Source organism: Aphidius gifuensis, linkage group LG3, assembly GCF_014905175.1.
Source record: "Aphidius gifuensis isolate YNYX2018 linkage group LG3, ASM1490517v1, whole genome shotgun sequence".
Lineage (NCBI taxonomy): Eukaryota > Metazoa > Arthropoda > Insecta > Hymenoptera > Braconidae > Aphidius > Aphidius gifuensis.
In genome coordinates, this window is record NC_057790.1 from 22,730,590 (window position 1) to 22,756,927 (window position 26,338).

General features: G+C 27.1%; 1 protein-coding gene across 4 annotated transcripts in view; it reads left to right on the forward strand.

Moving 5' to 3' along the window:
- LOC122852947 (nephrin-like) overlaps positions 1–26,338 on the forward strand; it is a 135,148-nt gene that overhangs the window by 7,942 nt on the left and 100,868 nt on the right. For 3 of the 4 annotated variants that reach the window (XM_044153092.1, XM_044153091.1, XM_044153095.1), the window contains exon 1: positions 1,532–3,259. The exons of the other annotated variant lie outside the window; for it this stretch is intronic. In XM_044153092.1, the coding sequence (XP_044009027.1) occupies positions 3,139–3,259 (121 nt within the window). In that variant the 5' untranslated portion in view covers positions 1,532–3,138. Of the gene's footprint in view, positions 1–1,531; positions 3,260–26,338 lie in introns of those variants that run through there. 4 annotated transcript variants of the gene reach the window in all.

A 26,338-nucleotide genomic window follows, 5' to 3' on the forward strand; every position in this document is an offset into this window, starting at 1 on the left:
CAAAATTAGTTTCGTCATTAAATTATGTATATCAACAGTATTTTTACAAAATAGTCTCGTTGAATATACTAAACAAATTAAATATACCTATATTTCGGTATTTCAAGTCAAAAAAAAAAAAAAATAAATATAAAAAAACTATTCACTGGAAAACTTTTTGTGCTTGGTAGTTTTAAACTCGTCGTTTCGATCCTTGACTAATCAAAACTTGAAAGTTGTTGTTTTTTTCTTTTTCTATTTAATGAAATAAAAAAAAGTAAGTTTGGATTTTTTAGTTGTTAGTGAAATAGAAAAAAGAAAAATAAAAAATAATGATGAAAAAAAAAAAATATTGACTATAACATCAGACAGTGCGTATAGAAAAAAAAAAAAAAAAATTGAGAGTGATATGAGAGATCAAGAGTGATGCCTCGGGTGTGTAATTGAGTTTTAAAATTGATGCGATTTTATTGAAATTGTAGATAAATTACTCATTCTCTTAGGTTCTTTACGTGATCCGAATAAAATTGAGATTCTTTTGAAATCCTCTTGTCAAATATTTTTCCCCTTCTTGGATTTTTCATCCCCTTTGTGTTCCATCATCCCCCTTTTTGTATAGGATTTCCAAGTTGATTTTAGAATAGATACATACAATATAAATTTGAGACGAGCAGAGACGAGTGAATCCTTTGCTACGTAAGGCAGAATAATATTTTGTTGTTGCTTGTTTTACGGCAATCTTTATTAACAATGCTAAAATGTAAGCACACAACAATAATATAAGCAAAATGGAAATATAACTTTGTGTTGCTATATTGATGATTGTATATATATTTGTTAGTTGTTGGTAAAAGATACGCTCGTAAGGGGTTTTGTGCTTACAAAGTAAGGAGTAAAGAGAGAATCAGCTAATCCAAGCCCCGAATAAATATTGAAAGAGAACTTTGAAACCATTGTTCTTCTCGAAAGCCATTACGGAAATGCATTTCGCTCTAGGTATTTAATTATTTGACCTCCAACTTGTTCAACTAGAATTTTTTTTTAAATTACTAAATTGTCGATAAACTGTTAACAAAAAAAAAAAAAAAAGTATATATATGCTTATAAAGTAAAATAATTGATTAATTATTATGAAAGTATTTTTATTTGGATTTACTTGTCGATAAGCGTGACAATGTGTTTTATGGTGAAAAAAAAAAAAAAAATACATACAATAATCAAGGAAATATTGTGAGTGCGAAGAGTATAATGAAAGTGATAGAGACAAGAAAGATATGTATATATACAAAATAGATGTGTACGGTAGCGACAGGCAGAAGCACCAGTATCATCAACAGCACCAGCTTCAGCCCAGGAGCATTGGTGGTGGCAGCGGCGGCGCTCTGTGGATGGACCCGGGGTTGGGATTTTTGATGATGTTATATTGCGTATGCGCTTGCTCGGAAAAGCTCGATTAAAATCGTGAATTTCCGTGGATCTTTGCGGGGGCAAAGGCCTCTTCTCTCTCTCTAGAAATCCACACACCCGGTCGAGGGGCACACACGCGTCTGTACCCTCGTCGAGTGAGGTTGTCCGTAGCTTAATTTTAAAATCCGCGCGCGTTAAGCACATTTAAATATTTTATGACAATTTTTTAAATAAACAATAACATTGTCAATCGTGTGTTTTAGTTATTTGAATTTTCTTCTTTTTTTTTTTGACAAAAAATTTTAAGTACATAGTTAGATTATTATTATAATCTAAAGTTATATAATTTTTTTTTAAATTCTGTGTTGGTTTTTTTTTAAATTGTCAAATTTTTTGTTTGATAAAACTTGTCGATTATTATTGGATAAATGACAAAATAACAAAAAAAAAAAAAAAAAAACAGAATAATGTTTGGACAGTGACAGTCAATGGAATAAAATACATATACCAAAAAGTTGATAAGCGTATTGATGAAAATATATTTGTGTTGTGAATCTATGGTTCGTTTGAAAATAAAAAATTTTAATTTTTTTTCGCACTGACGAAAGATTGACACGCGCCACTGAGTGACACGTGAAGTTGTTCGATCGATCCACGGGCTACGTGACGCGCCCGTTTGGACACTCGTTAACTTATCAATTATTTTATTTATTTATAATAAAGTTTTAATTTTTTTATATTTATTTTGAATATGATTGATAATCCCCTTGTTCAAGTTGACACATGATTTATATATTTTTATCCACCAAATAGTTATGGAAAGATACTCTTTATTTATAATTTTATTTTTTGTTATATCTTCAAATAAATTATACAACGAATTTACAAAAAAGTTATATTCAACGAGTGATTTTATTGTTGAAAAAGTGAATTGCAGTTGTCAGGATACAGTGCATTGAATTTTGAGGTTTGTCAAGGCTGTGTGACATTAATGACAAGTCAATGCTCCGTTTGAAATTTTATGAATATATTTATATATACTTTTATTTTTAATTCATTTGTACATTATTTACTGGTGACAGTTTCAACGATTTTACTGGTTTGTTGGTTGAAATAATAAATAAAAGAAAAAAAAAAACGATTGTATGAAATAAAATTTAAAAAATGCTGGTGCCTGGTTTATAGTGACGGGAGGAAAATACATATAGTCCAGAAACATCGAGGACTGACTCCAGTTTCCTGATTAAAACCGGCTATGGTGCGCGCAACCATTCGAAACGAGTAAAACGACAAAAAATAAATAAATCAAAAGTCAAATAGAGAAATAAAAAAAAAAATAAATAATTAAAAAAAAAAAAAATTTATAAATAAATGTGTCGTTCTGTGTGTGCAGAATAACGATAAACGTCCTCGTGTTGCATCGACCAGTGCTCATCGAAAAATAAAAGAAATAAAATAGTTTTTTTTTTTTTTTATTTTTTCCATAAAAAGAAGATATAAAAAAAAATAAATCCAACTTTTGTGACGTCAATTTTGTCCGTCGGGTCACAACGTTATCGAATTTCGGAAACGCCCACGCGTAAATCTCTTTTTTTTTTTTTTTTGAAATCAATGTCTCATTGCTTTAAACTCGAAGAGGCGTTTGATTGACAAAAAAAAAATAAATATACTGTGTAGTGTAAATGAGTGTTTTAGTGTGTGTTTGTTGTATAATATATAAGTTAAGTGTCGATGTACTCGTGAAATAGATTTATGCAAATACCAAAAAAATTCATAATGGAACAATTTTGCAAAAACACCGGTTCATCGAGGGACTCAATCAAAATGATTCTTTACACATTATTTATTCTCTGGATATCAACAACTGTCAATGGTAAATCCAAAAAAAAATATTATACCTATATCTTTTATCAAATTCACATACAAGCATGCCATCAATTTAATATTATTATTTTATTTTTATTATTATTATTTTGACCCTAAATAAACCTTAAAATTTGATCTCATGCTTGGGTTAGCATAAAATAGAGTTATTGTAGACATATAAAAATGCAATGTTAGAGTTGAAGAAAAATTGCGATATGGTCGGTAAACAAAGTTACGATAAGAGAAAAGAGAAAAAAAAAAAAAAAGAAAATGACAGAGGTAAAGTGGAAATCAAGAAAAGAAGGTCTACAGAAAATATTATTCCAAAGGGGATAAAATAATAAAAGAACTTTTGTTTTACTGGGTATATCATATTTTATTATTCACAAAATAATTTCATTATTAAATTCTCTTGCTTAAAACAATAAAAATATGACGACTAAAATAAAAAAAATAATTAATAAAATCTATTATTTTAATGCTAATTATTATTACACTTTGTTGATATTTTATAATTTAATTTGATTTGATTTTAAAAATCACTTAATGTAATTACATGTTAATTGACATTAAACATTTTTCCGTTTAATTAGATGTTTTGAAAATCAGGCATATCCGTGAGTAGAAAAATAAAGTAGATGATTAAAAAAAAAAAAAAATGAATAGTTACGTAGATAATAATGAAAAGGCAAGTGCAGTGAAGTAGTAAATTGCTATCGATCGAGTCTGATAATTCTGTGGTAATATCTCAACTTGATTCTGAACATTACCCTGTAATAATCGAGTACTTTAGAATCATCCCATATATATACATACATGTTTAATATATATAAATACAAAAGGTGCATCATACGCAGATATGATATATGATATGAAAATTGGATGCGTGTGGTTTTGTTGATTTTGTAAATTATTGATTAACGTGTACTGATCGTTGTTGCATTAAATTACATATTTTGACAAAATACATATATAAAAATAATATTTTTAATTATTTATTTATATATTTTGTATTTTAAAATTTATGTTTTTGTTTATTTATATATAAATTCAAGTAAATTACATTAAAAGCTCAGGTGATGACAGTGCGAATATTGTGTTGTACCACAAGTGAATTTAACTGGTCTAAAGAATTTGACTAAACATTTGTGTATCACGTTTGTGTGTGTGCGTGGAATTGTCTAGAAAGGGAATTTTCATGTGGGTTTATATATATGTTAGTGGTTGTAGAAATTTGAGGTCGATTTGAAATAGTCTGTATACTGGTCGCCTCTATCTACTTTGCCCATCAAAACACGTAATCGGACTTGCATCGTTGCACCTGTGTACCTCCAATCTAGAAAGGGACATATGCCTGTCCACTTATACACTTGTTCTGGTGCCTATTAAGGCAACTATATATATATATAATCATTTTTTTAAAATGATTAAATAAAAAAAAAATTATAAATACATTAAACGTAGAAAAGTTATACTAATTATAATTCAATAAAAATTATTGGTTCGTGTGTATAAATTTTTTATTCTTTATTTTTATTCAACTCACGTTTACAATTTTCAAGTCACAGGTGTTTTTTTTTTTTTTTAAATTAAAAAATACATATATGTACATGAATTGTAATAAGAACATATTTTTTTTATTTCATTTTTTATTTGATGTGCTAATGGATATTAAACTGAGTCAAAAAAAAAAAAAAATGAAATAATAAAAATAATAACATGAATAAAGAGAAATTTGAAAATTAGATTCAAAATTAAGTTTATTGAAATTAACAAGACGGGATGTTGGTTAAAAAGTAAGAAAAATAAATATAAGAGGTTTTTTAAATTAGTAAAAATTGCCCTCGGCTTTTCGTAGATGACCTTTATAAACTATATTTCATTTTTTTTTTTTCTCTTCTTTTTTTGCCACTTTTTACTGAGGCTTTTGTATGTGACTCAGTGTTTTTAATTTTTTTGGCATTGAGACCATGCATTCACCCACGTGTCACCACTTTAATTTAATTTTTCAATATTATTATTATTTAAACAGTTAGATATACATGACTGTTTTTTATTTTTTTTCATCTAAAAGAAAAAAAATCACAATCAGATTGAATAAAATATATTGGATTTTAAATGTTTTTTTTTTTTAAATACTTATATATATTATTAATTTGAAATAAAATGATTCGTGTCTGAAAATTTTGTGTGTCGTGATAAATAAAAAAATAAAGTAATATCCAAGAGGTGGTAAAAATAAAAAATACGACTCGTACGAATAAAGTTGATATACCTTAAAATAAACAGGTGAAATAAATATAAAATTTGATCCGGAGAATGCTCTCTTTTTTATATTCTCAAGCTTATACTTATGTATATATATAAATATATGTATATGTGTACTATATTGTATGATAGTGTGAGTTTTGATTTTCTATTTAACAAAATCTTTTTCACATCACTAGCACGTTTAGTCCATAAATTTCAATCGCTTGATTCGTCGATTGATTAAATGCGTGAGAGTTTTACCTCTGATTTTATTGAAAATTTATGATCAAAAGAAAAATCGTTAAATCGCTAGGGAACATGGTAAATCTGACTGCAATGGTTTTTGGCTTTCTTCCGGTTTATACAATATATAAATACCACGTAAACTCTCCAAAAGGTTGATGACGAGTGGAAGCATAAATGAGAGAGAATGAGAAAAACACAGTCAAAGTTCATGATAGTATAAAATTTTTAACGATCCAATTTGTGAAAGAGGTAACCTACCACTTTGCAAAGTGCTTTCTTTTTTATTTTTATTTAAAAAAAAACGACAAAACATTTTGTGTATCTACATTTTCATTTTCCATTAAATGTTTTTTTAAATATCCACAAAGTAACATTGATTTTACAATTTTTTTTCTCTTGGATTAGAAGAATATTTTACAAAATAAAAGCTCTTTTTTTTTAGATTAAGAATATAGATTGAGATTATGCTTCTTAGAAGGATAAAAAAAAATATGAATTAATATAATAATAAAATAAATTGATTTTTGTTATATTAGTAAAAACTTGATTATTTATTTTTCAAATTTAATCTCAAATAATAGTACGGAAAATGTAGGATAACAAAAGAGATACTCGTCGTTTTTTTTTTTTTTTTTTTTCTTGAACAAAAAACACGACAACTTTCAACAAACCTGGTATTGACAGTTTTTCTATTAAAAAAGTTGAATTTTTCAATAATGAAAGAAATTAAGGAAATAAAAAAAAAATATCTAAATAAAAAAAATATAACTTTATTTATTGTTAGCATCTTGTTAAGAAAAAAAAATGCATGTACATTAAATAAATTCTATATTATTACAATGATTTTCGTAAACTTCAAGTTATGGCTTTTATAAAAAACATTATTAAATATAATATGAAAAAAGTGTCACTACGAAAACAGCAAAAGAGAATGTCCCTCGGGCCAAGTAGGTACATGCAAACATAATTCTCTGGTGTATATCTTGGTGGTATATAGTCTTGAGTTTGTTCAGAATAAACCTAACCTTTCTTCATCAGACTAAAGTTCATACCATCTTTATTCATTCTGCACAGCAACCAAGCAATTTGCTATGTATATATATAAAATTTATATATATGTACTCTAGTACCACACCTTGACTGATTTGAAGCAGCAGGAAGTGCAACAGTACATCGTAAACCAGGTGGCGTAATTACGAATTTCTAAATTAGATCCATTGTGGTATTGAGGCAATTTGACCCCTTCCTCATATTATATGTATATCCAGCGTATATATCTTCTTCTCGTATTACATACACCTTTCATTATATACATATTATATATGAATCTACATTCCAAATTACATATAAAAAAAAAAAAAACAATATCCTGAAAATTTATTTATCATCATAAAAGTCAAACTAATAGAGTAATTCAATGCCGGGATAAAAATAAAAAGGAAAAGAGTTTGTTTGAAAATTTGGTGTCTTCTCTGGTTCTTAGGTTCATGTACCATGAAACATAAGATTGTTATAAAAATGAAAAAAAATAAAAGGTTTTAAAAACTAAGGAGTAAAGAAAAGAAAAAAAAAAAATTGAAGAAAGAATAAGATGAAGAAAAGAAGGGATAGATTTAGAAGTTTTGTGGAAAAGTCCTTTGGAACTAAGCCAGACGCGATTGTCGAGAAATTCACGACGCCCAAAAGCTTCCGCTTTTCTATATAAATGTATACACAGAATATGTCTATATATATTTTGTGTGTTGTAAAATCTTGAGGCTAGTAACCTCCAACGACGACGAAGCGTGATAGAGAGTATATATATCCAGTAAATAAAATCGACAATCTTCTCGGTGCACACACACATAGACAAGAGCTTTTTTTTTTTTTTTTCTTGGGTACAGGTGTATTATATATAAACAAAAAGGAAACAAGTCTTTATTTATTTTATAGAAGGATGTACTATCAAGGTGAAGATACTAATACCACTAAATTGTTTAAAATAAAAAAAAATAAATATAAAAATTTATCTGCAATTTTATGCTTTGATAGTGTATAGCTCCTCGGGTTTCCTGAAATCTCATTAAGCTCGAATGCAAGAGAAACACGTCATGAAAACACGCAGATCAATATATATATATGATAGTTTGATGCATTAAAGAGTAGTTTTAACAGTCTATAGTATAGAAGTAGTAGCGGTTGTTAAGTTATCGGATAGTTTTATGAAGAAGCATCCAGTGACAGCGTTAGAAGGCATCATCAATTTATTGCTACTTGCATACTTGCTTTAATTTGTTAGACACTCTTGTATGTATAAATAACTATCATGTTTATCGATTCTTATAAATGTTTTGCATATACCCAGTGTCAGTGATTATTGCCACAATTATATATAAAATATAAAAGTACATAAAAAATTTATTATTTTTAATTTTGCTTATATACATTTCAAATTGTATATTATATTTATCATTAAAAAATTCAAATGCTAATGATGCAAGCTATACTTTTGATGCTGAATTTTTTTTCTCTTAAAGTTCTTGCCGATATAAAGTATATTTTATGCAGTTTATAATAAGAGAAAAAAATTTTAAAATAAAAGAAATAATAATAAAAAAAAAAAATGACGATTAAGAGGAAGAAGAATAAGTTTACTTCAAAGACACTTTACGAAGCGTCAAATCCAGTTTTAGATACTTGGTTATTTGTTAAAGGGCAGGAGAGGGAAATAATTTTTGATCGCTATCACTGGTAAGCTGAGCATTTACGCTCCCTTAACTTGGCGCCTTATGCTTACTTATGTACGTTAAAGCTACTCACTCAAGAAGAATACAAATTACAAAGTTTTTTATTATCATTGTTATTATTAATTGTTCTTTTTTGCCATCATTATAACGTACTTTTCCTACTGGACTTTTTTCCTTTTATATATATATTTACTAAGTTTTCGTTTGGATGAATTTATTTATGCATGCTTTGCTCATTTTATTTATATATATATATATTTTTTTTCATTACGAGGTCTTTTGTGACAGGTGCGTAATATCGTTCTTCATCGAGGCGTTATTATTGTAGTTTATAATATTTTAATTTTCGTGGTAAAATAAATTTAAAAAATCACCTGTATGTAATTATGTTTTCTATATACAGTAATTTTCTTTTTTCGATTATTAATATTCTTTTTTATTTTTAAATTTTGATTGTATATGCTTGTTGAATTTTCTGAGATATAATCAATCGACCATTCAATTCACATTCGACTTTTCTTCGCATAAAGTTCATCCTAACTGATGTGAATTCGATGAGACTTGAATATAAGCCAACTTAAATTTACTGCTGAAAGCAATGACGAATAATGCAAAACGACTTTGTTAAGTTTGCTAAAGTCAATATATGAGTATATATACACACACAGTTATATACACATACGACTTCAATTGCAATTTAAATAGTTTTTCTTTTTGGGCTACTATAAATTCAACATGATAATTATTAACATATAAATTTAGATTGAATAGAAAATAAAATAATGATTTCGAAATATATATTTTTTTTATCATTTAAATTTCTTGAAGAAAATTTAAAATATTTTCAATTTATATATAAATTTTTATGATAGTAGTTAAACTCGTTTTCTTTAGCTTGATAAAAATGAAGCCATTTTAATTGACAGTAGCTACTTCGTTATATTTGATTGGAAAAAGAAAAAAATAAAGATAAAAATTAAAATTAAAAAAAAATATTCAAGAATAAAAATCTTAATCGGATTTTTCCTTGAACTCACTCGTCTATATACGATTCAATTTTAATTATCCAAATTTTTCTGCTTTACTGTGCAAATGAATTGAAAAATTATAAAAAGAATAAATGATAATGAAACTTAGGTAATTATTTTTTTTTTTTTCAAATATTTAATATTACAAGTGCAACGAAAAATAATATTGATACACTATAGAGACGACACTGACAATGTCCTGATATTGAAAAAAAAAAGAATACTTTTTTTATTTGTCAGGACAAAAATATCAATTTAACTTTACAATTTCGAGCTGATTTTTATCATTGAGATGCCGAATGCACTTGATACTTGCTTTTTTTGTATATAGTTTATACAACAATATGTTCATACAGGTATATTTATCAGATGCAATACTAGTAAGGTATATCTTAGCAAAGGTGTACATCGACACTGCAAAAGTATATCGCTGAAAAAATAAATTCATACGACTTGTATATATGTACCTCTGTATAGATTACAATGTATATAATAAACACCTATGTTCGCGTTGAGCTATAGGTGTCGATGCAATGCGAGATTGAAAATTTCTAAAAATAAATAAATATAAAAAAAAAAAAGAAAAAGTTTATTTGGACGGTTTGATATCCCTCAACGGGAAATTCACGGAAGAATAGCGAAGGTAACAAGGAAATCGAAATTGATTTTTTTTTCTTTTTTATCTTTTCAATTCTTTATGCTCTATTTTTCCGTTTGTCGTTCTTTATTTGTATATATACACATACATAAATATAGTATATGTATGGGCAATTTACAATTGCTATTGATATACAAACAAACTTGTCCTTAGACTCACTTATTTCTTTTATAAAATAAAAATACAACCAAGCACTTAGTATATCTCGTTACTCTCAGTAATAAAATAATGATAAAACAAAAAAAAAGAAAGAAAATACAATATAATATAGATCTAAAAAGCCAAGTACAAAAGAAAAGAAAAATAATGAAAAAAAAAAAAGTAAAAATGAGAAAAATAAAAAAGTTTTATTTCCATTTAGATTGATCGTTTACATAAGAGCGACGAAAGAAAAAATATGCGGATAAAGGTGCAGATAAAATGAAAGAATGCGTTGAGTTTAAATTGGGTTGGGTTGAATAAAAGTTCTTTCTTCAGGATATCGTATACTGCATCGTTTTCTCATCCGGCACCATCGATCAACTGGGTAAATAGTCTCATGCGTTAACCCTCACATTTTTCTTATTTTTATACGCCCCCTTTTTCTTTTTCGTATTGCCCCCTCAGCCCCCAAATCTTTAACGAAAAAACGAAAAATAAAAAAAAATATATCTACTTCATCTTTGTAAAATATATCTTATCATCTTGAAAATTTCAACATATATTGGTTTGCAAGTTTATGTCTTGGTAGAATAAATGGAACACTGATTTTATGGCTGATGGGATAAAAATGAGAGACATATAGAAATGATAAAACTAGAAACATAAAAATAAATCTATAATAATTCACGTATCAATTTCAAAAGAAAATGACACATAGTGAAAATTGCTTAGTGAATGGTGTTTATACTGAAAATTTAAAATTGTTGACAATATTGTTAACTTCCCATGAGAATTTATGACTCTACTCTGAAGTTTCTTTATGAAAATTTACATACTGCTGTTACCTGTCTACTTTGTAAAGTATAAAATAAAAATTATTAAATAATAATAATAAAAGTTTACAAGGTAGAGAGGTCAGCTATCAAATGATATCACAAATTTTGTCTTTCACTTAAATCCATGACAATGACATTTTTCTTATCATTTTTATGTAGTTTTTTATATATAAATGTCACTCACATTGTTTTTATATGTATATTTTCTTTTATTTTATTTTAGTTTTTTTTTTTGCTTTATCTTTTTGCACATGAGACTTGCAATATATATTTATGACAATGGTCGATATTTGAAAACTGCAGTTCACGCCTTTTCTCTTGGTGCTTTTTTATTTTTTTTTTTTAAAACTTGTTTTTCTTCATATATATATTGTATACATTTTCTTTTTCAAGTCAGTGATAGTAGTGGTATAAAACCATCATGATGAGTACGCAATAACACGACTGAGTGTGACAATACGCCGAGCTTTTTAAATTGCCCCGAAGAAAACAAGGAAAAATGATGAAAAAATCGAAAAAAAAAAAGATTAAAAAAATGAAAATTTAAAGAAACAAAAAAAAACATACAGCAAATAACGAAAATAAAAGAGTAAAAAAAATGAAAAGAAAAAGTATCGAGGTGACGTGAGAATGCATATCCATCAGACATTGAGACATGTAAAAAAAAAAAATAATAATAATAAACAAACAGAGAGTGTAGAAAAATGTCTGTATTTAAAAAAAAAATTTTTTTTTTTGTTCTTGGATTTGTGCATGAACTTACAATGTAAAAATTGTGACGTGTCCTTCCAGTTGGAATATTTTTATACATTACATATATATTTAGTGATATATAGATAATACAAATAATGTGCATGTTCTTTTTTTGAATTACTTTTCCTTTGAGAATGGCACTTGTTCTTGCTCCATTCGTAATCTCGTAATGTCACGTATATCTTTTTATATATATATATTTTTTTCTTTTGTGGTTTTCTCATGTGAGTTTTCATTTTAACCCCATCCCTTATTTTTCTGTTTACCATTCCTAAAAGACTCTTTATACGTATATATTTTTCTGCCTTCTTTTTCTTTTTGTGTCCATTTTTTTTCCTCCTCTTTTGGCGCGACAGCTTGACTCTTACTCCTTCGTTGATTTTATGTTTTTACCTTTTTTTTTTTACACTCCCTTTAAATCCTAAATCTATCTTTTTTTACCTCTTTTCTTTTTCTTTATTCTTCTATATGTATAAATTGGCAGAATAGTTCTCTCGCTTGGTTTTATTTTTTTTATTATGCATCTTATGTATTCGTGTAGTTATACAATCATCACAATAACAAAAAACTTGTGACAGAAAGACATATTGTAAACGTAAAATTTGAAAAGATATTTTATAAACATGCATGCTCTTATTTTTGCACATATATTTCTATTCACCTTTTTTTTTTCTTTTTGTTTTTTCTTTCGATTATTTTTTATTTCTATGAACTCAAATCTTGCACCTGACTCCAAAACGTGCACGAATGATTTTATTATTCTCCTCGGTATTATGGCGATTTTTTTCCATTTTATTTTTACACTTGTCAGGTGTTAAGTCTACTGTAGATGTTTTTGGTTTGTAATAATGTTTTTACTTTATTTCATTGTTTTTTTTTAAATATCGATTTATATTAATAGTACACATGGGGTTTTTTTTCCATATGAATTTATCGAATTTAATCAAATAGTAAATATAAAAAATTATTGACGAATGGAATAATAGTTAACTTGATTTGTTTGTTAAATTTATTCATTGTACATGATACATTAGCAAATGTCTGTCTATATGTGTGCTACAAGTAAGAGTGAAAGATCAAGCATTGCTTGGTGAAATTCGATTAAAAACACGGTTGCAATTAACGTTCGAAAAGGAGCTGTCGAATTGGATGGATTGGGGAGAGAAGTGCTGCGGACATTCGAAGCGTTGAAGCTGAAAGATAGCGTGAATAAGAGTATGAAGGGTAGTTTGGGGAATGATGCCCAGTGAACATAAAAAAAATAAAATAAAAAAAGATCACTGGCAGGTGGTTTTTTTTTATTTTATTTAACTTTTCTTTTTCCTTGCTCTCATTCTGTGTTCTCGCACTTTTATTTTACTCATTTCTCAAAAACCAAAAGTACTTTTTCGCGTTGCAAGACAAGTATGAGCCTTCAACGAACTGTAGTTTTTTTTTTTTTTTTCATTTATGTATTACGCCATTGCGCACGTACATCCACACACTAATACTAATATAATATATTATGCCATTAGACGATACGACTATTCGCATCCGGAGTGTCTTATTAAACTTTTCTCTTAACGCATTTTCCTAATTGGTTCCCACATGAATATTTATATATATTCTCTGTATTTCACGTGTAAAATACATCCGAAATTTTGTCCATTCTGTTTGTGTATTCTCATGCTATTCATTAGCGTTTTAAAATAAAATAAACATTTTAAAAAATTTATATAAAAGTTTTTGTTTATATAATTTTTTTTTTTTTCGGATATAATTCCATTTTAGTTTTATGTTATTTTATTTTAACATGAATAAAATAACGTGGATTTTTTTTTTTAATTGAGGTTTAGTGATAGTAAAAAAGTAACTGTATACTGTTGATTTTTTTATTATTTATTTTTATAAATTAAAATGAAGTTTTTGTCATTATTTTTTTCTCTATAATATTGATTAAATAAAATATGTAGAATGAAAAGACCAAGTATCTGCGAAAATTCAATTTTTCTGTGTAAATTTTTTTATTTTTTTATTATTATTATTCTTTTCAAAAACCGTGGAATATTGGTGATTGGCAAAAGGGGGTGTGTATTGAAGGCATGCAGATGTACTGTCAAAATTGCATGAAATCGTATTGTATGCTGAACCAAATATATATATATTTTTTCATGTTGATTTTTGCTTGTCAATGTCTGTCTCGAATAAAAAAAATTCTATATAAATATAATATACCTATTTATATATATTATTTTCCATCATTTTATTTATTTATTTTCAATTTGTATTTCTATAAGAATTCCAAGTGATAATGAAAATAAAAAAAAAAAGTTTTTGATTTAAAAATTTCTTACCAATAATTATTATTTAATTTTAATTTTTATTTATTTTTTTTCATACTTTTATCGATACAAAATTTATTTTTATATAATATATTATTTTTATATCTATCAAATATACAATTTTATTTTTCATTGTGTAGAAGTATATAAGTATATATATAGTTATTCCAAGATGGTTTATAGAGCCAATAATTTATCGATGTTCAAAACAGTAGTTTGACAGATTTCCTTATGGTCATTCTCATTCATAAAACCACTATCTAGGATATCTAGGATACCTAGAATGCTTTCAATAGTTTGCACATACGTGAATACGTATAGGTCACATCCGTTTTCTTCACACCGTTGACCTTCCACTCACTTTCCTTCTTCTTTTCATTCCATTTATCCTTTTTTTTTTTTTTTTTGTGGATCTCTGTGGTTTTTTAAGCTTCAACTTATATCGTAGTGTGGTAGTGTCAGTTTGAAGACCACTTTTTGATTAATAGTTTTTATCCTTTGCTTTATTCAACGATAAAAAATTCGTTCAAGTACATCACACACGTGCCATAAAAGAAAATCAATATTTTAGAGAGCCAATGAGTGCGCATATAAAAATATATCTAAGCAATGAAATAAAAAATAATCCTGATCAAGTATTGCGACATTATATTATTTTTAAAAAATAATTTTCTATTTAATTTGTCCATATGAATTATAAAGATTTATTTTTTTAAACTTTTAACAAATTGTCAAATGCATTCATCCAATTCTACAATCAATACTTTTGACTTTTTTTTTTTTTTTTTTTAAATCAACCATATTTGAATGATTTATTAACAACTTTTCTTATATATATTTTTTCATTATTCATCATAACTTATGTCTGCTGCTTTTAGTAAATTTTTTTTCACTATCGTACACAGAAAACACATGCACACACATTTACTCCATAAATTTACAACGCTTGGTAAAATTGTTTCGCGCAAAGTCGGCTATAGTATAACAATATATACCTATATATATATAAATATTGGTAATAGTCGTGATGTTGGATATTGTAAATGCAGAAATGTACAGTATAAAAAAATATGAAAAAATGTAGGTGTATATAGATAACTGTGTAAAAGCACGCCCATGTGAAAGCTCGTAAATACATCGTATTTCGTTTTGCTTTTCTTCGACCCTATGAATTACCTGAGCAGACTAACGAAAAGCGAAAAACTGCCGCACAAATGCCAGAGACAGATGTGACCACACTACTATCTCGTTTCAACAGTCACGTAATTGTTTTCCCGGTAATTACGTAGCTTTCGTGTTTAAACATTTATCATAAAAAACTATTTTTATTTTTTATTATTTTTTATTATTTTATTCATTACATTTTCATCTTTGTAATATTAAATTTTTGTTATTGAGTACATTGCATTTGACGTGGAAAAAAAATTGAATTTTTTAAATTATATTATTGTATATTTGTAAGACTATGTAATGTGGTTGAAGGTTGTATATATACACACGTTGTACAGAAACCACATTAACATTCTATTTTGCTAGGGTATAAAATTATTTCTGTCTCATGTTGACTTTATGAAGAAGAGGTACAAAATATATTGCATATATATATGTACAAGCTTAAACGATGGTAATACCATTTATACTGAAAGAAGAAAGATATAGTCATTTGTAAAAGCAGTAGTAAAGACCCACCTTTATTTCTTCACCTTATTTCTTCAAACCGTCATCACCTTCAGTAACAAAACTTTGTATATTTCACTGTAATTCTCACTCTTGCACCGGAAGTTTGACAATCCGCACACTGACTTGTTGACTTAATGCCAAGGCTGTCTTTTTCTTTTGTCATCAACTTAAATATATACTCAATAATGATAATAGTAAAACATACACAATATAACATTGTTTTATATATTTTTTTTGTATTTTTTTTTTTTTTTTGATGAAAACAAAGTGTAGCCTTCAATAGCGTCTTATTTAAATAAAAAACTTTTGAGTTAATATTACATTTCTTTTGTATCTTTTGATGTGATAAAGAAATAAAAAGGAAAGTAAAATACTGCTGGGTAATAATGTCACTCGAATTAAGAGAGCAATAAAAAATGAACAGATAGTATCAATTGAAGAAAAAAAAAAAAAAAACATTAATAGTATTGCTTTTTTGATAATCGACTTTAGTAGTTTGTCGCTCGTGTTGAAATCTACTTTTGTTTGTAAAGTTAAAAAAAATAAATAAATAAACATAAAATTGTCTATTGAATTTACTTGAAGGTATATATTCTTTAAAGTTTTGTATATATAGTTTGTTGTATAAAAAAAAAGTTGGAAGATTGAAGGCGGTTGTTCCCGACGGACAGAGACATATATAATTCGTACATAAAGTCGGTCGATATGTTTGTTTTGTTAAGAAAATAGCTGGCACTCGAATGAAAACGTAAATTAAAAGCCCACAATGTAAGATATATGGATTCACCCATATTCCATTATATTACTCTCGGCCTTATTTCCCCAAAGAGCATCTTACCTTTATTTCTTCTAATTTAATTTTTGTCTATTTTTCAAGTTTGTTATTTACTTATACCCCACACATTTTGTTTCGCTCACTTAAACACGAATTATTAGTTTAAATTAATTTTATCTTTTATTATTCTTTTTTTTCACGTAAAAAATACTTGAAATAGTTTATTCTATTTTTTTTCTTTTTCTTCTATGTATGAGAATTTTTTTGTTTTATTGTTTAACGCTGCGAATTCTTTATTGTAACATCTATCTTCAAGTATTTAATTCGACTTTTGAAAATATGGTTATAGCGTATATTCTGGTCCGACGATTTTAATGAAAAATTTCAACAACACAATTCCATCTGTCACACGTCACTTGAAAGACATGGCCTTAATCCATCACTTTATTCTGTAACAATATATATACAAATGTACATACATTTTTTTTTTTTTTCTTTTATAAATAGCTTTGATATTAGATTCTTCTTTGTGAGACTAATCTTTTTGACGTCTTTAAATCCATGAAAATTCATGGCTTGTATTTGGTGCAAGGCAATGAGGAATTCACGGCGTGCTTTGAGAATGTCCAAAAGTTACCATCACACAAACATAGTTATATGCTTGAAAATTGTTTGGAATTTCACCCTTGTTGACCTGGCATATCAACATGAGATCCAATGTTCATTTTCTTTGAACTAACTTGTCTCTTTGGTACTTAAAATCCTATTAATTTCATGGTAAATTATTGACATATATATATATACTGTTAAATCGGTCTTTGCATGATATATCTTTTGCACATCGAGTAACATTACGTTATGCACTTTTACATTGAAGCATGTATTTGTATAGACACTTGAAAGCTCTATAGTTTTATTCAGTTGCGAACAAAAATTTCTACATCCTTTTATCTTTTGCATATACTTATCATATATAAAGTACATTTTTTATAGATCCTATTTCAAAAAATAAAATACGATATGATTTTTCAATCCTCTATTATTCTTTTTTCCATTTAACTGACCTACATTGAATTTTTTATCTTATATTTCTTTATGGAAAAATTTTCTGCATGAGTATTTTTGAAAAAAAATTTTTTTTATTTAATTTTCGATACTCAGCCACGAAAATTTCTTTTAGGAATATCAAAATGCCATGTATTTTGGCTCATATTAAAGTTGGGATTTTTTTCTATGTATTTTCTTTGAGTGACTTTACTATTTAAAATAAATTCATCTATATATACCTACTATTAAAGAATTTGTCTATATTTATTTATTTTCATCGGATTGCATACTTAGTTCGATAAATTTTTAACAATAAAAAGAAAAAAATATAATCGAGAATTTCGTCTGTAGTTAACAAATTGCATATACTTGATATAAAAAATTTAAATTCAATATATATTATATTTCACCTTTTGATCATCGTGTTGCATCTAACACTCACTAGGAGAATAAGAAGTAGGGAGAAAAAAAAGAGAAAAAAAAAATGAACCACTCGATAAACTATTGATGTCGACAATAGATAAGTAGTTGCATTGTATGTACTTTTCATCGAAAAGACGAAAAAGGGTATAAGAGTTGTTAACCCAGTTATATATTGTAGTGAGAGCAAAAGGACTCAATTTTTATGCACCTTGCTTTTCCACATCATCACACGGAGAAAATCGCAAAATAATGCTGTAACAAACTTTTACTGTAGTCTATGGAAATTGAATTTAACCAGTAGAACTAGTAATTTAATCAAAACAAAACAAAAATGAAATTAAATAAAACCTTATTCATCAGAATAAAATGTAATGTGTTATTAATTTTTACATTTTATAATTTTCATGTTCACCGTATTTTAATTTAAATTCATGAATAAAAATAAAAAACTTTTTAGAATTAGCATACTTGATTTCACAAAATATGTGTCATCTAAAATGCTGTTATACAGTAATTTCTGTAAAGTATACCATTAACAGTTAAAAATTGGTAGTACAGTAAAGATGAAATATAATAATAATCAATAATAAGTAATTAGTGCTTTAATGACGTCAGCTATGATTTTTGATACACTACATAATATTTGCATTTCAATATGAAAAAAACAATGCAACACTAGATTATGGAAATTTTTTTTTTCGTTAACAGTATAATTATATAAAGATTTAATATACTGTTTACAATATTTTCATCATAAAGTTGTTTTCATTCTGTTTAACAAAAAAAAAATTTTAATAAATTGTATTTTTTGAGGGAAATAAAGTGAAAATATCATTCAAAAGCTTTAAGCTCTTGTAAATTTTCATCAAGAGATGGAGAAAAGTTTATTCGATTACTCAAAAGATATTCGGTATATATACTAGTTCGATTTGATCACCGCGTGTTTGTGACATCTTCTAGCTGTTTGTGTATGAGCTAAAGGGTCCCTTCTAACTAAATATACATATCTACGACATACTCATGTCTACTTTGAAGATGCCGTTTGGGTTTATGTATCTATACATGTAAATTATTTGTGTATATCAAAATATATATTTACTATATCTATGGCTGCTATCGCCCTGATGAAGAAGCACTAAATCAAGTGAAATGGAAATAAAAAAGCCAGTCAAGTGCAAAGAAACCCGTATGCCAAGTTGATACACATGTATATATATTTTTTTATATACAAATAGTAAATTTGATTTGATAGATACATCAATTCCACTATTGATACAGGCTTCAATTTATAAAAAGGCGAAAAAAAAATATAACAACATAATTTTTGAATCAATATTGATATTTAGTAAAAAAAATATAATTTTATTCCTATTACATAAAGAAAAATTAATATATAATTCATATTTTTATTTTTTAATTAAATAGTAAAATTACAAAATATATATTTATTTAATATAAAAATATTATTTTGTACTGAGTAGAAAAATGAACAAAATTGATGCTGCAAGTGTTAGCATATAGCACTAATAAAATAGAATGAAATTGAGAATAAATATATGTATGGGGGTTAAAATAAAGAAAAATAGAAAAATAGATAAAGAGAGAGTGACTTGTGTCGGACACACAAACAAATATAGAGAATATTGCAGACACATCGAAATATGTGTGTGTGTAAGCTGTAGACAGTTATGGGGGTTCCAAGTGTGCGCATGGGGAGAGATGAAACGAGATGCCAGATTATTCCCGGTAGTAGATAGGGAATGACGTCACGAGTACGTGAAGATCGATCCGGCATTCGCGGTCTGCCAGGCCGAGCCAAAAGCTCTGCTACTACTACTACTACTACTACTACTACTACTTCTACTATTACATACTTCTATTGTACCGTTGCAACGCCCGCCGGATATACGCAGCAGCAGTAGCAGTCGCAGCATCAGAATTGGAACCACCGACAAAGTAGAGAGACTCTCACTAAAAAAAAAAAAAAAACCCCCCACCCCAACGACCTTTTCAACTTTTTCTATCTTTTTTTTTTCTTTTTATCTCTCTAAATATCTATTATCTCTTTCTCTTTCTCTACTGCAATTTCTATTTCTCTTTCTCATCACAACAATATAACTATAAAACTACATAGGGTATATTTTTCCATTATACAATATGTGAATATAATATAGTTATATGAGAATACGAGAATTTTCTCTCTTATTGTAAAAGATATATATTTTTTTTTTATTTCATCCTTTTTTCAGACTCGTTAAGCCACAATATTGTTACTTATTTTTTCATTTCGTTTTTATCTTTGAAATATATACCTATATAGAAATTTTTTTTCAATTCAGTTTTTATTTATTTATATATAACGCGCAATATTATTTCAATCAAATTAAGCTTTTTATTTATTTTTTATCCTCAGGGATTATAATGATAATGAAGATATGTGCATGCGTGTTTGCAAGCTGCACGAGATTATTATTGTTATTAGGTTTTTTTTTTGTTTTTTATTATGTTTTTTGTAAATTTACCTCGGAAACTTATTTAGTGACGCGCGTGTGATACTCGAGGGATTTTTTTTTCTCTGTTTCCCTCATTTTATTTTTTTGTATACTTCCAACCCCTAGTCTCGTTAATTCACGCCAGTATTTCGTCCTTTCTACCCACAGAAAGAGTCGAGACTGCTGGCGCCAGGGGTTATAATGTAAAAAGAGTAAAGTGCGTGCACCACCAAAAGGGTCCTCGAAAAAAAGGTTGATCTTGTTTGTCATATTTTTTTTGCCATTTGAATATGTGTACTCAGACAATACACACACATTGCAAATTGTGATACAGACATATTCATCTACAGACAATTGTAACTCGAGATAATTTTTTTTTTTTTTTAATTTTAATGAAAAATGAAAATATATTTATATCTCCTGGTCTTCTCAGCACAATTACTCAAAAAAAATAAAAACATGAAAATAGGTTTTTAGCATTAAATAATTCTTGTTTTATGATGAAAATTTTTTCAATATACAATTGAAACTTATCTCTACTTGCCTGATTATTATTTTTTTGAATGTCTACTGATGCAATTTTGTAAGAGAATTTTTTTTCATTTGATATACAAGCAAGATGGCTCATAATAATTTTCAGATTAAACATGAAATTTATGATGTTTATTTATTTATATTTTATATTCATAAATATATATTTTTTTTTCATCGTGATATGTAAAAAAAAATTGAGGGGATGAAACAGAGCGAGATAATTTTGAAGTGCAAAAAAAAAAAATTAGAGAGTAAACACAGTAAAGAAGGCAAATTTAGTGTCTGTAAATGCAACAAGAGCACACGAGAAAAAAAAAGCTACAATACATATAATAAAACAGGAGAGAAAAAAAAAAAAAAAACGTGAGTAAAGGTGGAATTTAAACACAGATACCTTGACGTATTTTTTTTTTATTTTTTGTCAACCTCATTAATTCACGTCAGTGTACTCTTGTGTCATATATAACTAGCGGTACTGGTGCAATATTCGTGAAAGAGTTTTACGTATATATCTACTCTCACTCTATATATACATAAACCCTTGAAATTCAGGATGCGCGTGAGACTCGAGTGTCTCTGCTCACTGAAGGAGTCAAGGGAATATGACAAGACTAGAAGAGAGAATAGTGGTGCGGGAAATAGTGAGAGGTCATATGTCGTCCGCAAGCATGTGGCATTGGTTGTATTTGAGTATGCACTGTACAAGGCGTCGACGATGAAGTGTCGTTGAAGACCAAGAGTGAAACTGGGAGGTGAGAGAGGGAGAGAAAGAGAGAGAGAGAAAGGGTGAAAGGGTGAAATTCTCAAGTACATTCACAGAACTTCTCTACTTGATCATATACAATCATGACTTTCCATGAAAATCTCATTATTTTATTTTGTTTTTTTTTTTATTCTTTCTCTTTAACTTTAATTTGACTAAACAAAAAAAGTTATATAATTACTAATTTGACTTTGTCTTTTATATTAAAGAAAAAGAAAAAAAAAAATTATATTTTTCAATTTTAATTATTAATTTTAAATTTACAATAATAGGGAAAAATTTTCAAGTGAATTTATATATAAGAATTGTTATGAAAAAAAAAAAATATTCATATATATTTATCTGAAACTTTTTAATAACTGGACTATGATGGTCCTCAGTACACAGATCATCACTGAGTGGATACTTGTCGTATGGATAATTATATTCGAGCTATATATATGGGTTAAATTGGAAGGTAGAAACGCCATGATAAAATAAAGTGAAGAGTACTCTCAAATGCAAACGACTCATCACAGGTCGATTTGACTCAATGACAGATCAAACAAATAAATTGAAGGCAAGACTTTGTTTGTCTTTTTAAAAATAGTTTTTATCATGATGTTTATAAACACTCGTTATTTAATTTTCATTATTTATATATTCTTTTAATTTTTCTTTTTATAAATATTTTTTTAATTCTCATACTATTGACATGGTAATGAACAAAAATATAATTTACAAAACGTAAATGTGTAGAAAATTTTTTTAATATTTATACTTGAAAAATGCGGAAAGTAATAATTTATTACTATTTTTTTTTTTTTTGAAGATTTATTTTTTTTTTTTTCTTTGTATGCATCTTTGTTTGTCTTTTGAAATTAAAAAAATTTTTAAAATATAAACATAGCTTATAAATATTTACGTTGTCTCTTTGATGTTGACATAAAATTTTTTAATTATAGCTAAATATTTTAATGGTTTTTTTATCTGACATGCAAATATATACTCAATTATAATATTTGAAATATGATATTTAATTTTCTTTAAATCAATATGGTTGACTAAATGAAATTTTCATTTGATATTTGAATTTACAAGTTATGCTAATAGAGGATTGAAAAAAAATCTTTGCATAATCATATAAAAATTCAAAATGATAAAAAATAATAATAAAAAAATTGTTGATCAATCATATAGCCCGAAGCGTATTTACGTATTTAACTACCACTATAAAATATTTAAAAAGACAAATATACAATAAAATAACAACTTCCTTGATGATATTATAAATAAGAAAATAAACAAGTAAAATACATCTTTGCCCTCATATTATTTAATTGAAATATATATTTAAAAGATAATCACACAAGTATATATTCAAACTAAAAATCCACATACTCATCAACAAATTAAAGATAAATAAATAAAAGTACAAAAAATATATATATAATTTTCTCTAGAAAACATGATGAGATATCAGATTTTTAATTTGCCAACTTTTGCTCGTCTTTTCTCCGCTTGTACTGTAAAAATAATTAGAAATAAAAAAATTTAAAAAAATAATATAAAACTAAGTTTGTAACGGTAGTTCAAATTGCAGCATGTTACAGTAGCAATATTTTTTTTTTCGTCCGCATTTAACCCTCGTTAAAGTCAATAATTTGCTGCAGTGCTTTACATTTGCTGACTCGATATATATATTTAACTAAATACAAATACATGTTAACATAATAAATTGCCAAAATAAGATAAATAAGTAAATTTTCATCGCACCACAAATGTATTATCTTAGAAATATATATCGATCACACATTAAAACCCTTAGAGTTTAGATAACATATATAAATCCATGATCACTGACTATCGTTTCTTGCTCGTTCAGTTAGTCAACCAATAGCATTTATTTTCTCAAAATTGCTATATGTATATACAAGACTGGATTGTGTATATATCTTACGCAGTCTTTCGGTCTCGTGAACCCTCTACTACTAGTAGTCGTTGTCGTCGTCGTCGTCACCGCGTGTGCCATCACAATCACCCGGTTTTCCAAGTTAGCGTTTATCGAGCGTGCAAAGTTATATACTACATTATACACACATATATACACACAGCCCATGCATAGTCCGAAAGACCAAAGAGACCATTGCCAAGCTAAACAATGAGTGAGTGAGTTAGTGAAGTGAGTGAGTGAGAAAGTACAGTTGAAGGTGCAGGGGGGACTCTGCATCACCACCACCATCACCACCAATACCACTACAACCACTACTATCACTGTACTTTATGTATATATATATACACAAGACAGGGAGAATTACCCAGGGGGCCAACGACGATTCTCGTCTCTCAACCACCCGGAAAAGCTGAATCGATCTCTCTTGAGTATATCGATGGAAATGAAATGGTCGACTGGGCGGATACTGTATAAAAAATTATTATCAAAATATATAAAAAAAAATAAAATAAATAAATGAAAATGAATAAGATGAAATGAAGAAAAAAAATAATAATAATACTAATAAATGTAGGATAAAACAACAAAATGAAAAGCAATATTTAATGATTAGGTTCAAGATATTATCTTTCGTATATAATAACGAGCATCCAACTTGGTAGAAATACATGTGTGATATAACGGTTTGATGTACACAAATATATATATGTGTGTGTAGATATTTTCATAACCGGTTAATGTCTTTTTAACTTTTAATTAACTTGAAATACTTTTTAAAAAAATAAATATATATATAAAAATATTTATTTTAGTTTTAAAATAATTAGAAAAGAAAAATTCTTTGTGGTTGAATAATATATATTAAAATAAACTTGAAATTACAATTTTTTAATGTTTAAATGTACATGTATACATTATCTTACATGCATATGTGTAATTGGATATATTTTTCATCAAAGAAAATTAAGTTTATCTTGTGTATATATGGTTGCAAGAGTGTTTCCGGTGTCACTGCAGGTATAATTGCCTCTCAGATACAAGGGGTGAACTGAACTCGATAGAGAATCAAGTGAGATTACAAACGTTTATATAGAAGTTAAATATATAGATATATAGAAATTTGAAATACCAATTTGTGTGTGGATATAGACACAAGAGTTCCTGTGGCAAATACCTTGGGGGCAAGTTGTTTCGTGCAAGATATTTGGAGCGTGCTGGTCAAGTTCATTATTGAGATACATTGTGTATATACTGCATTGTATTGTGTATACATTGATGAATGTTATAGAGTACAGTGTCTAAGTTTACAATAACAACCACATATTATATCAAAATAGTCTGGTGACCATCAGCTGTGTATTTAGTTACAAGTGTTTTTCAAGTTGTATCAAAACTAATTTGTCACTTGAAGTCTTGTTTTTTAAATTATCATCTTTATTACATACACTTTATTATTTGTTCTCTTGTTATTCGTATCTTCACTTTGATATCAACAACATGGTAAATAAAATGTCATTGTTGCCTTAAAATATTTATACAAACTGATAACTTGACTTTTTGATCTTTTACTGTATATAATAATAGCTTCCTGAATTTTCTATCCGCCTTAATGCCTTGTTATATTTAAAGTGTGCGGTTGTTTTTTTATTTTTATTTTTTATTTTACAACCTCATTAACTCTCAGCATTTTATTACAAATATTGTATAAAGTTTTTTTTTCTACTTTTTTTTAAAGTTTTATTTATATTTTGCTGGAGTAATTTAAGCTAGGATTGAAAGGACAAGGGTTTTGTATTTTGTAGCTTGGTTTTTGTCGAAAATTTTGTATATCGAATTTTGCTTGGTATTTTGCGATTAAGGCAACAAGAGAACCAGGCAAAAACAATGTTCCGGCAAAAGCAATTTGTCGATCCCCAGGGGATGTGAATGTAGGATTTAGGCCTTTTAAGTCATGAACTTTGACCCTTTAAATTTTTGTATTAGTAAATCTGTATTTTTTTATCGATAAAAAATATACATGTAAAATCAAATGCACTATATACATTGTAATTTTTTTCTTTTTTGCACTAACAAAGTATATTGCTATTGGTGCTATTAATATTTAACAGTAAACTAAAAAAAAAATTAAAATAATTTTTTTTTAATCCTTTGAACATTTTCATGTTAAAATATATATGTTTTTCAAATTTATTTTAAATATATTCACTGAAAAAACGTTTTTTTGTTTTTATCTAAAGTATATATACAAAGTGTAATATCGTGCTAGATTTCCTCGCTAATTAGCCGAGCTGTCATATGAGAAAAGGGTCGTGCTCTTTCGTCATGTACAGAGATTGAATTTATATATATAAAATAATGCCGTGGGTATCTGTTATATTTTGTTAAAAAGTCAGTAGCATACACATGAATCAACTCAGAAAAAGCTTAGTTTATGCATTTATTCCACCGGTGAAATATAATGTAATTAATTAGTCACTGTT